Source organism: Pieris napi, chromosome 18, assembly GCF_905475465.1.
Source record: "Pieris napi chromosome 18, ilPieNapi1.2, whole genome shotgun sequence".
Taxonomy (NCBI): Eukaryota; Metazoa; Arthropoda; class Insecta; order Lepidoptera; family Pieridae; genus Pieris; species Pieris napi.
The window spans coordinates 9,790,777-9,807,846 of record NC_062251.1 but is presented as its reverse complement, the minus strand read 5'-3'; the positions used below and the strand labels follow the sequence as shown (position 1 = coordinate 9,807,846).

Below are 17,070 nucleotides of genomic sequence, written 5' to 3'. Positions count from 1 at the left end.
ATAAAATAATATTCACTTAATTTCTATAATTCAATTAATGTAAATAACGTACTAAATTCTTTCGTCTGTTACATTCGTTACTTAGGTCGTTCAATAAAAGAGCGTACCAATTCTTAAAAGGCCGGAAACGCACTTGCGAGCCTTCTGGCAATGTCTCTCATATTTGTCCATAAGCAGCGGTAGCACTTAACATCAGATGAGCCTCCTGCCCGTATGCTCGCAGTTATAAATTTTTTTTAAAGATTGATTGCGATTTAAAATAGTATTTTTAAATGTTTACCAAAATGATGATCGGTTCTATAGTTGAATTTTATATATTTAAATTATAAAGAATATATTTTTAAATTTAGCCTGCCAGCCACATATGATACATTTCGTAATTTATCACATTTCAAAATAATAACGAACCGGTTTAAAAGAAAATCAAACGATTACAGACTTCCATTTTGACATTTGACATAAACGACAATCTGAACTTGACACTATACAGATGCAAAAAATGGCGGTCATCTATTATTGCTTACTAAGTTTTGGCTGGAATCCATTTTCATCTGCTCGGTAGAATACGTGGATCAACTGTAAAATAAAAATTGTTAATATTTATATTCGAGAGTACTCGACTTATTCTATATTATCGCTAAAAGGGTATTCTCAAAGGAATTAAGTAGATTAACACGCACCAGTGACGCCAACTTGGGGGATTTTCTCCCAAATTTAGGGTGGTTCAGGGGTATTTTTAAGGGGTATTTATTGTGTATACTCTCATATCACTATTATATCAAATCCAATACGTATTTGTCGGAAGGATATGTGCTGATCTTCTTCCGACCTAAAGAGAGTATCCTCGATCAATAAGCACTGACTGATTGGCCTAAAGCCCTAGTGTCTAAGGTCGAGAAGTTTTATATATCCTTAGCAGTGGAAATAACTTTAACTTAACTTTAAAGAGCGTTTCGCAGTAGCAGTAGAATGATGGGGTCGCTATAGATGCTAAGCTAACTGTGGCCAATTCTACTTGCAGCACACAAGTAATACGCTAGATGGTATTTCCTACTACTCTAAGAGTGAAATTAAAAATTGCGAACTATAAAGTCGAATTTTGAATGTCCGTATCATATCACTATGAGCTTATTTTATTTTAGTGTAGTAGTTTTTGAAGTTATACTTCTTTAGGCGCGTTATGAAAGATGAGAGTGAAATTTTACAATGCGCGCGAACCGTGACACAAAATTAACAGAATGAAGATGCTACGGCATTGAACATAATTTAAAAACAACATTCGAATAATAATTCAATTTATGTTACACTTAATGTAAGAGAATAATAATAAATACCTATTTAATTATTTAATTTTTCAAATGTAAACTGAACTTTATTGACTATAATGACTCCTTTTCCAGTCTTTGATTATTTGATTGTAATTAATTATTTGCATGCAATCAAAAACTATTTTTAATAATGCCAAAGATGTATAACTTCTTACGCGCGTACGTAAGTACACGCACCCTTTTTTTTTATTCTCGATACCTGGTCTTCACATATAATTATCAAATCAATGTATATAAAATATTGTAAAAACTATTTTAAGAGTGAGTATGGAGTTTCTTACCAATTTTTCTCCACATGGAACTACCTTTTGGAAGGGGCAACTAGTCATTTTTTTTAAATATTTCTAACCTTGCCTTTAATTTTCTAGAGTGCTTTTTTAATAAGCCTAATTGAAATAAATGGTTTGACTTTGATGTATCTGTACATATATCTATATGATATTTCTCTATCTCTATTTCATGTGGGTATGTGTTACTAAAAAATACGTGTAGTAAACTATACGAATCGTAGAATCGGATCAGTCTGAAATCGGATTGTAAATAACCTGTCCATCTGGAGCGGTGTACTGGTACTGTCCTTCAACAACCAGAGCTGGTACTCCGGAGGCAGCTGGCTGGAGAGACCCTCGCTGCTCGTGGTATATACCACCATCTGGAAGGTCAATAGGAAAGTTCAAGTTTGCGACATGGTGAAAGGAAGATTTAAGGAGTTACGCCAAAGTTTTGATGTTAGATGATTTGATGAATGAATCATTAAAATCTATTGGTTCTTGTTGGATATAGTCTGTAGAAAATGTTATATAAATTAAGTTGGCAACACTACCTTTCAAGATGACTAATACTTTTGAAGAATATCGTGTCATGTTGTTATACTCGTACTAATTAAACTACAAGTCCATAAATGTATTACTTTTTATTTATATAATAATAGTTTTACAGAGTACCGAGACTTACTCAATTCTTCTGTAATTGGGTATTTTGCCTTCGATAGGGAAATCTATAAAACCGATCCTGCCCTGCGATTCTGTAACTCACTTTTCGTACTCACACAGCGGTTTTCGCATCGGCGGTCGCTCTCAAATCAGTCGTGAAGCAGTCATTTTATGATTTGGCATTCTAATAATCAATAAACTACAAGCTCCCACCTTTTTAGAATGCCAAATCATAAAATGACTGCTTCACGACTGATTTGAGAGCGACCGTCGATGCGAAATCCGCTGTGAAAGTTCGAAAAGTGAGTTACAGAATCGCAGGGCTGTTCTATTACTTTAATATACCATATGTCTAAACAGCCTATAGCAATAGTAATTAGTAACGCTAGAACAAACTACAGTGTCACTCTATATAACGTCGCTCAAGGGACAGACCCTTGAGCGTCGTTATATAGAGTGTATATTTTGACAATTGAAAATTTTAGATGATCCATAAAAAAAATTCTTATTTGATCGCTATTGCGTATACATAGTCTGTTATTTTCGCCCGACGTCTTTTGCTGCACCAGTAATTATGTTGTATTTTTTACTTGTTTTATTCATTATTTTGCGATATTAAGGCATCTTCGTGATAAATCACGTGCAAGCAATCACGTGTAAACGAAAGAAAGGATTTCTTAGAAAGTTCGGTACGTATGATGCCGGCAGTCGAGTTTATTATTTAATTGTTGTCACTTCTCGTTACTGCGAGTGGGTGTAATGCTATGAAGAGTTTATCATTGTATGAAAGACAAGCTAAACCAACGAAAGCCGAATGATTTCGACGCTTTACGAGGTTTGATGTTACATGGAGTGACGTTACAAGTTGGCGCCTGGTAGATAGTACCGGTGATCCCAGAGCTGGTGCTTTCCTCGCTCAACGTATTAGTTTCGCAATACAGCGAGGAAACGCCAGCATCAAAGATACTATCGCAGGGACCAAACTTTTTAAATTTCTTTTAATCTAGTATTGTCTTTTATTAACATAACTTTAACACATTGAAAGAAAACACTTTTTTGTTTTTGTTTTGATTTTCATATATTATTATTACTATGTAAGTTAAGAAAATTGTAAATACTGTATTTAGTTGTCTATTATTAACGTTTTCTATTACCCATTTTTTAATGTTTGTGCTATAAAAAAGTTATTACCTGTCTGAAACGCCCATCGGTAGGACCCATCTGCGCCTGGAGTGTCAAAATCGTTTCGTACTATCACTTCTCCTTGCGACTGCGTCACTAATGTCAACTGAAACACATAAAATTCTATGAATAACTAGCTGACCTGGCTAACTTCGTTCCGCCCTACAACCTTATAATATCGTTGTTACTTTAATTTAACTTATTTTAGGATTTCATTAATGCTAAGTATTACATTAATACAACTTTTTGCAAATACAGCAATGTTTTATTGCTTGCCATTGCGAAAGAAGAATGGCAGTTTTACACATTAGGCATCTTCTCTCTAGCGTCAATATGGCGATACTGCATGTTAAGCACTTTCTGATATCCAACATCGGAATTTCTTGAACTGACACGAATTCGACGTAAAATGATGCGTAGTTTTGTCAACAGATGGCACCATATGGTTTTTGCATTCGTAAAATTAATTAATTTATTGTTATTCGATAACTTATCCGATATTTTATTGTTTTTTCTGCTATTCGGGACGGAAACAAATCCAACAAATCAAAAACCATGGCAATCGGTCCAGCCGTTCTCGAGTTATAAGTGTTGTAACAAACACGACTTTCTTTTATATATTATATAGATTTAAATAAATGAAATTTTCAAAAGACTAACTTTATTTATTAGATAAAACAATAGGTCTGAGGGGACAACATCACACACTAAAAAGCACTCGAAACTACTAAATAAATTCCCATTTCTCTGTTATTTTATTAGTAGTAAACCAGCACTGAAGATTCCACTCAAGAGCTGTACAGATCTAATTAGACTTCAGGTTTACAAATGGTGTTTAGTGTGTAATAAATGTGTATTTAACCAATCTGTTTTCCTTAAAAAAGCAGTTATATTAAATACATCAAGATTTCTTCAAGGTAATCCATAAAAAAACTGTGCTCACTTGGCTTTGGCTCGTGTGCAACAGTGTACCCAGATCATTCGATCCTGAGCTAAATCTCATCTAAAGATTGCATAATTACCAGGTAGTTTAACTCATTGTTAAAAATTGTTTGTTAATTTAAAACCTTTCGTAACATTATAACTTTAGTTTTATAAATTTTATAAGTTTTTAAAAAAGCAAAATAGCTATAAAGACGTGTCTAGTTGTAAGCTTGTTACATTCCAGGAAATAATGTACACTGGATATGTAGCACTATAAATTTTTGTGAAACAAAATAAAGAATTTTTGAAATTGAATTGAATTGATCCTGAGCTAAAAGAACGGTTACCAAATAATAAAACGCTAACCAAATACATTTACATAATTTGAATCTAACCGATAACTATCCCCATAAGTGTCCTTGACTCCCTGTGGCTTTGAAGAAAGTAGACTTCGACACTATGGCCTCCATTGTCAAAAGAGTACAGCTAGTTTTTCTCGTCACGCATCGCTCAACGACATTATACGCCGCTCTCTTGCCTCCGTCAATGATCCAGCCATTTTGGAGCCAACAGGCATTGCAAGAGACGATGGCAAGCAACCGGATGGGATGTCGTTAATCCCTTGGAAGATGAGACGGGCTTTGGTATGGGATGCTACGTGTGTGGACACGTTTGCCCCAGCTCACCTCCCTCAGACTAGCAAAAAAGCTGGGGCAGCCGCAGAGCAGGCGGAAAATAATGAACAAATATAAGAACTCCTTAAACTGCTATTTAGTTCCCTTTGAAGTAGAAACTCTTGGGCCGTGGCGTTCAAATGCACACGCGCTAATTAAAGTTTAAGTTGGCGCCTAGTAGATAGTACCGGTGACTCCAGCCCTGCGATTCTGTAACTCACTTTTCGAACTCACACAGCGGTTTTCGCATCGGCGGTCGCTCTCAAATCAGTCGTGAAGCAGTCATTTTATGATTTGGCATTCTGATAAACAATAAACTACAAGCTCCCACCTTTTCAGAATGCCAAATCATAAAATGACTGCTTCACGACTGATTTGAGAGCGACCGCCGATGCGAAAACCGCTGTGTGAGTTCGAAAAGTGAGTTACAGAATCGCAGGGCAGAGCTGGTACTATCCTTGCTCAACGAATAAGTATCGCAATACAGCGAGGAAATGCTGCCAGCGTAATTTTTTATTATTATTAGGAACTATGTATGTTAGGAAAATTTTAAATTCTGTATATTTGATTTTTATGATTACCAATAAACTAACCGATAACATACATTGTAACTAAATATATATATGTAATATATAATATATATATGTTCCACTCGTCTCTTTCACGAGCTTTATTTTTATCATAGGAAAATATAGTCGAATGTACGATTCATAAATTCCCTAACGCTCTATTGTCTTTTATTTGTCCAAATCGAAACCGGATTGCTAGCTAACAATTCAATAATTCTTGAATAATTTAGCAATTTATTAACAATACAAGTACAGATTGAAGATAATAATTTAATATAGATAGACAATAAAAATATATATTTGCATATTTCTGTATAATTTAACCGACTACAAGTTTAGTTACAATTCGATATTTTGAAATAGGCCCAAGCTTTTAGCTTAGGAGGAGGAAGGAATATGTGTATTTTTTTTTATAGTACAGCCCTGCGATTCTGAAAAGGTGGGAGCTTGTAGTTTATTGTTTATGAGAATGCCAAATCATAAAATGACTGCTTCACGAATGATTTGAGAGCGACCGCCGATGCGAAAACCGCTGTGTGAGTTCGACAAGTGAGTTACAGAATCGCAGGGCTGGAGGCAAACGGGCAGGAGGCTCACGTGATGTTAAGTGATATCAACCCCGATGGACACTGCCAGAATTTTTGCAAGTGCGTTGCCGGCCTTTTAGGAACTGGTACGCTCTGTATAACAAAAAAAAATCATGGCGATTAAAAAGAGTGGCGGAGAGTTTATTGCCAGTTCTTCTCTTCCGTTCTACGCCCTTGATTTGAGAACTGGCACTAAATGTAAAATTAGAAGCATTAATATGTATTTCTTTACTGACAAATCATAAGTGTACAATGTTTTACCCATATGATTAAATGATTTTTGAATTTTATATGTATGTTTGTCAACAAATAACGCGGAAACTAACCGTCATATCGATTTAAATTAGGTATGTTTGACATTTCGAAAGTTTTATCAAATACATTATTTATTATTAAGAAAAATCTTTATTATATTTAAATAGGATTATTATATCTTTAACTTTACAATGACATTGTGAAATCGCTGCGTGAGGTCAAAGGTTAATGCCGAATGCTTTGCTTTTTATGTCCACACACCTACAGATGGTCGCATTGTTTTTGAATTTGCATAACGAATTGTTTAAGTCACTCGTTGTGCAACTGTTTAAAGAAATTTTGTGTATTTATTTAAAAGCTTACATAATTTTATTTTATTTTACAATTTTAGGGAAACTTACAGCTAAAAAAGGTTCAATAATATACAATTAACTTGATGACGGTCAATTACCAGTTTCCACACTTACACATTATCACATCATTACACACCAATACTCAAAAAACTCTCAAGGCTATATTAAAATCTAAATCTCAAAGTATCGATCACAAAGGGCTTTCTTCGTTGCAGTAACACTTGTGCAGAACAAATCCAAATTAAGCTCCCGATATGCCACATTAAAAGAACGACATGCTCGCAATAGGTAAGAATTTTTTCTGTATGTAGTTCTTGCTATGGGGACGTACAATAAATTTGGTCCGCGCAGAAACAATGATGGTGCGTACAGGCCCACCCTGGATAACAGTTCTGGCAACTCAGCCGCACCATTAAATAAAGACACTAGGAACGTTATGTCCGATATTTTTCTACGCTCAGCTAAAGGCAAAATATGAAATTTTTTGCAGCGTGTATGATAGTCAGGCAGGTAACAGTTAGATTTAAATTGAATGTACCTTAAAAATTTTCTTTGTATACTTTCAAGGCGGTCTATATAAATGTTGTATATTGGGTTCCATACCTGTGAGGCATATTCGAGGTAACTACGAACGAAAGAGCAATATAATATTTTAATGGTTTTAATTTCCTGAAAGTCGGATGAGATTCTTATAATAAAACCTAACGCTTTCGTGGCTTTATTAATGATGCTCTCAATATGCAGATTAAAGAGAAGTTTGCTGTCAAATATAACTCCAAGATCTTTGACAGATCCAACTCTTACTAAAATAGAACTAAACACACGAAAATAACAATAAAAATTATACCCTTTCAAAAATCAAAAATGTAACAGTGAACTTTCGTCCTGCCCTTCACGCGATTTTCATTTCACCAAATTTTGAAATAAATCATCTATTTTTATTGTAGTTATGGTTCACTATTTTGCCTATAATGGCTTACACATGAGATAAACATTTCCATCGTTATGTGTTATTCTGATGTTTAAGCTATATTATTGTATAGTTTCATTAAAATCCATTCAGTAATTTTTACGTGAAAGAGTAAAAAACATCCATCCATACTTACAAACTTTCGTGTTTATAATAATAGTAGGATAAGTTAGATCTCAACTGTAAGTAAGAGACGTGGATGCACGTGATTCGAACCTACGACCTCTGTGTTTCGCACACTTAAGCTTTTTTTAAGCTGTTTATAAAAATGATTCTAGGTCAAACGCAATTAAATTCCCACTTCACATTTTCGAGTGCGCTTCACGTCAATCGTAAAGGTTACGTACATTTGTAAAATGTTCAAAGATTACGCGAAACTTGAATTGTGGTATATTTTTTATTTTATTTATTTACACTTCGTTGCAAAAAACAAAGAATGAAACACAATACAAAAAAATTATAAGGGATGCAACGGGCGGCCTTATCGCTAATAAGCGATCTCTTCCAGGCAACCCTAGTTAAAGAGAAAAACTAAAAAAAAAGAAACATGATGCGTGCGAGAAGTGCAGAAACAAATGTTATCTAAAATATATATATATATATACATAGTACCTTAATCTAAAGTAATACAAAAAAAAAATATTAACAACAGACTAAAAACTTAAAAGCTAATCTTACAAATACATGGACAGCAAATAGTGATGTAAAAGGAAACATAAGATTTATACAAGTCACGATTGATCAGGATAGGATAAGGTTAAGAAATGATTATACAGAAGAGTTTTAAAAGATGAAAGAGAGGTAGCCAATCGTACGGAGTCGGGCAGCGTATTCCACAACTTAATGGCGGAGATCGTGAATGAATTCCCTAAGAAGGATGAAGTGTGAGATGGAATTTCCAATAAACATCTATTAGAAGAGCGTAACATATAGTTAGAAGGACCTAAGAATTTGAAGTGATATTTGAGATAAGAAGGGGTTTTCGGATTGAAAAGAATTGAGTATAGAAGTTGAAGAAGATGAGCGGTATACGCGAAACTTATTCAGTATCACAATTAAAATGCAATAAATTTTCCAACTTAGATTTTGTTCCGTTTGGATATGAGAGTCTTGAGCGGTGGGGTTCAAGGTCACAGGCGCTAATTAAAGATTTAAGTTGGCGCCTGGTAGATAGCACCTGTGACCCCAGAGCCGGTGCTTTCCTCAACGAATAAGTATCGCTATACAGCGAAAAATGCCAGTATTAAAGGTGGCTACAGTCAAACTTTTTGAATTTGTTCTAGTTTTTCGAGTTTACTCCTTAAGAAACGATTTGAGTTATAAGGCCCGGTACGGAAATTTTATGAGGAGTAAAATCAAGTGTAACACGAAAAGTTGAGGCGTTATGTAGAAAGAGACAAACATATAGAGTTTACTCCTTAAGAAACGATTTGAGTTATAAGGCCCGGTACGGAAATTTTATGAGGAGTAAAATCAAGTGTAACACGAAAGGTTGAGGCGTTATGTAGAAACACGAAAAGTTGAGGCGTTATGTAGAAAGAGACAAACATATAGAGTTTACTCCTTAAGAAACGATTTGAGTTATAAGGCCCGGTACGGAAATTTTATGAGGAGTAAAATCAAGTGTAACACGAAAAGTTGAGGCGTTATGTAGAAAGAGACAAACATATAGAGTTTACTCCTTAAGAAACGATTTGAGTTATAAGGCCCGGTACGGAAATTTTATGAGGAGTAAAATCAAGTGTAACACGAAAGGTTGAGGCGTTATGTAGAAACACGAAAAGTTGAGGCGTTATGTAGAAAGAGACACACATATAGAGTTTACTCCTTAAGAAACGATTTGAGTTATAAGGCCCGGTACGGAAATTTTATGAGGAGTAAAATCAAGTGTAACACGAAAGGTTGAGGCGTTATGTAGAAAGAGACAAACATATAGAGTTTACTCCTTAAGAAACGATTTGAGTTATAAGGCCCGGTACGGAAATTTTATGAGGAGTAAAATCAAGTGTAACACGAAAAGTTGAGGCGTTATGTAGAAAGAGACAAACATATAGAGTTTACTCCTTAAGAAACGATTTGAGTTATAAGGCCCGGTACGGAAATTTTATGAGGAGTAAAATCAAGTGTAACACGAAAGGTTGAGGCGTTATGTAGAAACACGAAAAGTTGAGGCGTTATGTAGAAAGAGACAAACATATAGAGTTTACTCCTTAAGAAACGATTTGAGTTATAAGGCCCGGTACGGAAATTTTATGAGGAGTAAAATCAAGTGTAACACGAAAGGTTGAGGCGTTATGTAGAAACACGAAAAGTTGAGGCGTTATGTAGAAAGAGACAAACATATAGAGTTTACTCCTTAAGAAACGATTTGAGTTATAAGGCCCGGTACGGAAATTTTATGAGGAGTAAAATCAAGTGTAACACGAAAAGTTGAGGCGTTATGTAGAAAGAGACAAACATATAGAGTTTACTCCTTAAGAAACGATTTGAGTTATAAGGCCCGGTACGGAAATTTTATGAGGAGTAAAATCAAGTGTAACACGAAAGGTTGAGGCGTTATGTAGAAACACGAAAAGTTGAGGCGTTATGTAGAAAGAGACACACATATAGAGTTTACTCCTTAAGAAACGATTTGAGTTATAAGGCCCGGTACGGAAATTTTATGAGGAGTAAAATCAAGTGTAACACGAAAGGTTGAGGCGTTATGTAGAAACACGAAAAGTTGAGGCGTTATGTAGAAAGAGACAAACATATAGAGTTTACTCCTTAAGAAACGATTTGAGTTATAAGGCCCGGTACGGAAATTTTATGAGGAGTAAAATCAAGTGTAACACGAAAGGTTGAGGCGTTATGTAGAAACACGAAAAGTTGAGGCGTTATGTAGAAAGAGACAAACATATAGAGTTTACTCCTTAAGAAACGATTTGAGTTATAAGGCCCGGTACGGAAATTTTATGAGGAGTAAAATCAAGTGTAACACGAAAGGTTGAGGCGTTATGTAGAAACACGAAAAGTTGAGGCGTTATGTAGAAAGAGACACACATATAGAGTTTACTCCTTAAGAAACGATTTGAGTTATAAGGCCCGGTACGGAAATTTTATGAGGAGTAAAATCAAGTGTAACACGAAAAGTTGAGGCGTTATGTAGAAAGAGACAAACATATAGAGTTTACTCCTTAAGAAACGATTTGAGTTATAAGGCCCGGTACGGAAATTTTATGAGGAGTAAAATCAAGTGTAACACGAAAGGTTGAGGCGTTATGTAGAAACACGAAAAGTTGAGGCGTTATGTAGAAAGAGACAAACATATAGAGTTTACTCCTTAAGAAACGATTTGAGTTATAAGGCCCGGTACGGAAATTTTATGAGGAGTAAAATCAAGTGTAACACGAAAGGTTGAGGCGTTATGTAGAAACACGAAAAGTTGAGGCGTTATGTAGAAAGAGACACACATATAGAGTTTACTCCTTAAGAAACGATTTGAGTTATAAGGCCCGGTACGGAAATTTTATGAGGAGTAAAATCAAGTGTAACACGAAAAGTTGAGGCGTTATGTAGAAAGAGACAAACATATAGAGTTTACTCCTTAAGAAACGATTTGAGTTATAAGGCCCGGTACGGAAATTTTATGAGGAGTAAAATCAAGTGTAACACGAAAAGTTGAGGCGTTATGTAGAAAGAGACAAACATATATATCTGTAGGATTGAACGTGTAAAAGAATTAGATGGAATACATTACACAGACTTTTCTATTTTGAATTCACGTTTTGACAGCCACGTTACAACATTGTCAGTGTTGACAGGTGTAAAAAATAAAAGTAGATTGTCTAGCGTGCCATAGAGTTTTGTCAATAGTAATGGTCAGTGAAATTAAAACTAAAAAGATTGTTCATACTTATTCTTCTCTTACTATAAAGGTAACTTTGGTCACAGAAAGAAAATCCTATTTGGGCATAGATGATGTAGGTACGTTTTTTTACTACTACAAACATTTATATTATAAAAACATATATTCTTACCACCTTTAAGGTGGTAAGAATATATGACTTAATATAATAATATATAACTTACACGGGCAATTAAAATTGCTCAATTCCAGTCAATACTCGTCAATTATGACGTCACGACTACATCAAGCAATTTACGGCAACGGCAACAAGCATCAATACTGCGCAATACAATATTGAGCGATATGGCACAACTTCATCAACTAGGCAATACTGTCATACACGAGCATTTCAGTATTCGCTCGCTATGGACGACATTCTTCTTGCTGCGGCGGCTTGTAGCGCTTTTTTTATTATTAATCAAAAACAAAAAAGAAAGAAAAGGAAAAGGCGTCTGGTGCGTCAAATCTGGGTGCGATCGTTTTTGGCAAAAAGGCCGCAATTTTCATTGTGAAAATAAAATTAAACAATTAAAGAAAAAAATAATTAATTAATTAAATTTTTAATTTATTATTTTTTTAATTTTTCTTTAATTCTTTAATTTAATTGTTTTTTTTTAATGGTGCGCTTACACGAGGGCAATAATTGCTCGGCGATACGAATGGACCGATCTGGAGCAATTAATGGAGCAATTTCAATAAATTCAATAAATTTCAATAAATTATTTCGGCGATATTGCTTCTAATTGCTCCAGATATTTCATATCGCTCAATGTCGCAGATACGAATTGACGAATATCCAATGGACTTGGAAATTCCTAGCAATTTTTGTATATGTCTCATTCGCACTTGTTTGTTTTGCGGCTTGCCGTCTTGCTTCCGCGGGGACAGCGAGAGGTCTAAATAATAATAATTTCTAATTACTTTATTCAAAAGTAATTCAAAGTATGTTCGTGACATTCTAGTAAAGTTTTTGAATAATATATTATCTAATTCTTGAAAAAAAAAAAACAATTAAATTAAAGAATTAAAGAAAACTTAAAAAAAATAATAAATTAAAAATTTAATTAATTAATTTTTTTTTCTTTAATTGTTTAATTTTATTTTCACAATGAAAATTGCGGCCTCTTTGCCAAAAACGATCGCACCCAGATTTAACGCACCAGACGCCTTTTCCTTTTCTTTCTTTTTTGTTTTTGATTAATAATAAAAAAAGCGCTACAAGCCGCCGCAGCAAGAAGAATGTCGTCCATAGCGAGCGAATACTGAAATGCTCGTGTATGACAGTATTGCCTAGTTGATGAAGTTGTGCCATATCGCTCAATATTGTATTGCGCAGTATTGATGCTTGTTGCCGTTGCCGTAAATTGCTTGATGTAGTCGTGACGTCATAATTGACGAGTATTGACTGGAATTGAGCAATTTTAATTGCCCGTGTAAGCGCACCTTAAGCGCACCATTAGTATGAAAATATGGTCGACAGCCACAGAACATTATCGCCATTTTATCGTTCGTAAGGAGAAACTCCAATCGTGCGTCGTAGCTGACACACACACACTTTTATTTTTTATCTGTTTTTAACTATGGTTTTAACTATGGTATAGTCAAGGTTATCGGGTTGGGTAAGTTTTTTTGTACATACCTGGACCAAACTCAAGACGTACTAGAGAAGGGACCAGGTACAAGTACATGGTGAATGTCAAGCTACTGTCCCTGCCCCTTCGGGAAAAAGGAATGACTATATTTGCCTGCCCTATGCCCCATTGGAAGTTCAATATCATCATCATCATCATCATATTTATAGGCAATGAATTAAAAACATAAGTATGTCAAAAACCTATTCTAAGAATTAAGATATTCTAAAGATAGAAAGATAAACTAAAAGCTATATTGTGTAACTAAGTAATTGATTGAATTAGACAAGGCTGAGGCTTATATAATGGCTGAGTCAGCGGTAACGCGTATTATATTATGTAGCCTTCCTTAATAGATTGGTCAATATATTGAAGATGTATGACAACAATAATAAAAGCGCATTTAATTTCCAATTAAAAAAAAATCGGTTGTCTGTAAAGTCGGTTTACTGACGATAGTTGAACGTGACAACGTCAAAAAAATATTTATGGGATGGTTGCATTTTTCAAAAAAAAAAAAAAATTTTATTTGTTTGATAGGTATTTTGTATGGATATAGAGAAGGAGGTAAATGGAAATCACAATTGAATTGATCAAGTTTCATTTATTTGTACGCATAAATACAATTATGTCAATTTTAAATGGAACGCCTCAGAGCGAGGTAACGCCTCAGAGCGAGGTAACGCCTCAGAGCGAGGTAACGCCGCATGAGTCATGTTTTTTCGTGCGTGCAGCCGGCTCCATCGAATTATAAGACGTTGTCACGTCAAAAAATCAGTGGCACAACAACCTCTTTGGGCCTCAGGTTTCTGAATCTGTTTCATGATCATTTTGAAATCTAATAGGCAAGTAGGTGATCAGCCTCCAGTGCCTGACACACGCCGTCGAATTTTTTGGGTAACCGTTACGGTCGGCAAAATTCCTTGATGACTTACCCTCTAATATTGTACATTCAGTGTAGCAAACTTCAATATTATAGAATAAACAGATAATTCGCCGCTCCCAGCCAGTAAACGACCTCTGCGCTCTCAGTTTTGTACGAGTGGAAATAATGAAATTGCAGAAAATTATATTTCCATCTTCCCCCTATCAACCCAAACATATCATTTCTACTACCGGTTTGAGGCTGCAAACTGCATAGTTTGTGTGTTTGTGCTCAAAAATCATATTATATTTTTCGATTAACGAAATTGTTGGAAAAGGCGGCAAAAACTTCACAGCCTTTACCTTGAAAATATGTAAATCCGCCACTGTTTCCAAGCATTACAAATAGCTTGCGAGAAAAATGTCTACATGATTTGCTTGTGTGGCAGATTTAATGGGGACAATTATACGATAAGGAATATTAAGGACCACGTCTGCCGGTGGTATCGCTGCGTTGTCAATTAACACCCCCTAAAAAATATTAAAAAAGAACAGGTACTATATCATTTGCCAGTGTCTACCTTTAAGGCTGGTGTTTAGGGAACCTTGTAAAATGAAGAAAAAAACGTGTGTGTACGTATGTACACGCGTTAGAAGTCATACTCTAACAAGATAAAAATCTTTTCAAAAAATTTATCTTTCGCCTTATTCTACGTTTGTAGAAAAAACGACAGTAACTAGCTAACTTCAGGGTGTCGGTTTATTGTGATGGGTAACGCGCCAAAAGAAGTATAACTTCAATAAAAAAATTACAACTATGTAGCTTAAAAACGCAGCATCGTACGACCTTCATTTATTAAGAAAATTTTGGCGTATTGATCAGAACTTTAATTCCTATCAATACGAAATATGAGTTCAAAGAATATATAGCTTAGATTTGTTATATAATTTTTTTCTTGTTATCCTAATATCTTAGCTTCCTTCTACTGTATCCTTTCATTAATGGATCGGGAACCCCTTCACGGGTTTTTCCAGCTTTTTCCAAATATCTGTAGCCATGTCTTCTTTCTCCATTCGTTTCCTGCTACCGCTTCTTCTATCCACATTTTTTTTGATAGTCCTCTTCTTCTTCCCCTTGGTCCTTTCCACATAGTTGTCTCGTATGATACTAACAAATACTAAAATGAATCCACAACGATTTGTATGTGGTCATAAAAATCAATAACCGATTTTAAAAATTTACTACTAGTATGTTAATTCCCTGTATGACGAAAGGTATATTTATTTACATAAAACGGAAAATGCACTGCGAATCTCTAGGGCTACGCCCTGTAGTACATTTCTGGAGCCCGTAATCAACTGTCTATGGGCGGGTAGATGAGCAGCACAGTTTCATTCATAACCTGCTCGTTTGCTCAGTATCCCACTAAAAGTGTGTCTCATAGTGTCGTAACGCTAATTATTATTTATTTAAATGAAAATTATTATTTGGTCGTTCTCCGCGGTACCTGCGTTAATTTGGTAGTAGCATAATTAATCTACTCATTAAAACATATATTAAAACTTCGAGATCACTGTTATTACTTAGCATTAAAAAATTCCGACCTACCAAAAATTTGTTAAATTTCCTAACAATTTGTCGAGTCGTTTCGCAGTATTTGGAGGTTTTTACTTTGCACAGGTGTAATGTGTATGATGCCGTGTCAGTCACTAATAAATAACTTAAAAGTCCGTAACAAACAGGATATTTTAAATTAACTGATCTACGGATAATGACTTATTATTTAAACATAACTAACGATTGGAACTAAACTAAGTGACAAACAGAAAAGTAATAGTATTTGCGGTAAAACAAAACCTTACTTTACTTTTTTTTTTACTTTTAAAAAAAAGCCCTTCTCCTGGATGGGGGGCCGCATCATAGAATAATAAAATATTATATTTTTGTCTTACTTGTATATTGTATGTAAATAAGATAAATAAAGGCTTTCTATTATTAATATGAAACCTAGAAAACGACACTACATTTCTTGGTTTTGGCCTAAGGTTTCTTAATTATTTTACATAACAAATTCGACTCACCATTAACAAAGCAAATAAAACCTTCATAGTGATAATTAGCACAGCACTAAACCTCCTTCGTCAAGTTCTATATTTGTATGTCGATTAAACTTCGCGCGCTTTATTGACATATGACATTATTTGAAGCTAATTTAAAAAGGTGCGTGTCAAAATGAGTCTCTAAGTAAACTGTTAAAAGTTAGAATGTTTGAACCTCTAGCCGTTTTGTAATTCAGTGAATGCAACTTGATTTCTAAATTATCGACTTAACAATTATTATATAACCATACATTTGTAACAGTTTGTTTATATATGTAATTGACGTGAAAAACATAATCCGTTCACGTTTGGTAATAGCTTCTAAAAGAAATTCGCAATAATTTTTCTATGTATGGTATGTAGATAATTATCGTGTCCTTTATATATCGAATCATTAAAATCGATTAATAACGCGTATAATGATCACACTTTTATTAATCAAGAGCTTAATTTATTGGTGATTTCAGCCAAGCTATAGATTTCGTTATTAAATAAATCTTTTCCGTCACAAAATTTAAACTAAAAATCAATAAATTTTAGTTTAACACTTGTACTATATTTATGTTATAAATCTACAAAAGGCAGAATTGTATTTTTTTTAGATACAGACGAACAAATATTCTACATTAATCTAATTGCTATTTTTGTAAAATATTTAATATTTTTAAAATATCTAGTGCGTTTTATTTTTGTAAGAAATAAACTTTTATTAATACAAAACATTACCAATGAAAGATAAATTTAAAACGGTGAAAACTCTATATATGTAATGTTAAAGGAAAACAAAAATCTGTAGTAGAAAAAGAAAGTTT

General features: G+C 34.3%; 1 protein-coding gene across 1 annotated transcript; it reads right to left on the bottom strand.

Moving 5' to 3' along the window:
* Nucleotides 1–259: 259 nt before the first annotated feature.
* On the bottom strand, nucleotides 260–16,427 carry LOC125058818 (endocuticle structural glycoprotein SgAbd-1-like). Its single transcript, XM_047662967.1, has 4 exons — nucleotides 16,241–16,427; nucleotides 3,452–3,548; nucleotides 1,874–1,980; nucleotides 260–576 (listed from the first exon to the last, which is right to left on the bottom strand). The coding sequence occupies exons 1-4, from the start codon at nucleotides 16,265–16,267 to the stop codon at nucleotides 514–516; spliced, it is 294 nt and encodes a 97-aa protein (XP_047518923.1). The 5' UTR covers nucleotides 16,268–16,427; the 3' UTR covers nucleotides 260–513.
* Between the last annotated feature and the right edge of the window lie 643 nt (nucleotides 16,428–17,070).

Bases quoted from the DNA above. Each gene is read 5' to 3' on its own strand.
- LOC125058818 (XM_047662967.1), bottom strand. From the start codon at position 16,267: ATGAAGGTTTTATTTGCTTTGTTAATG. The intron at 1,981-3,451 runs GTAATAACTTTT...TTGACCTTCCAG, and splicing joins CCGATGGGCGTTTCAGACAG to ATGGTGGTATATACCACGAG. The intron at 577-1,873 runs GTTATTTACAAT...TTTATTTTACAG, and splicing joins ACACCGCTCCAGATGGACAG to TTGATCCACGTATTCTACCG.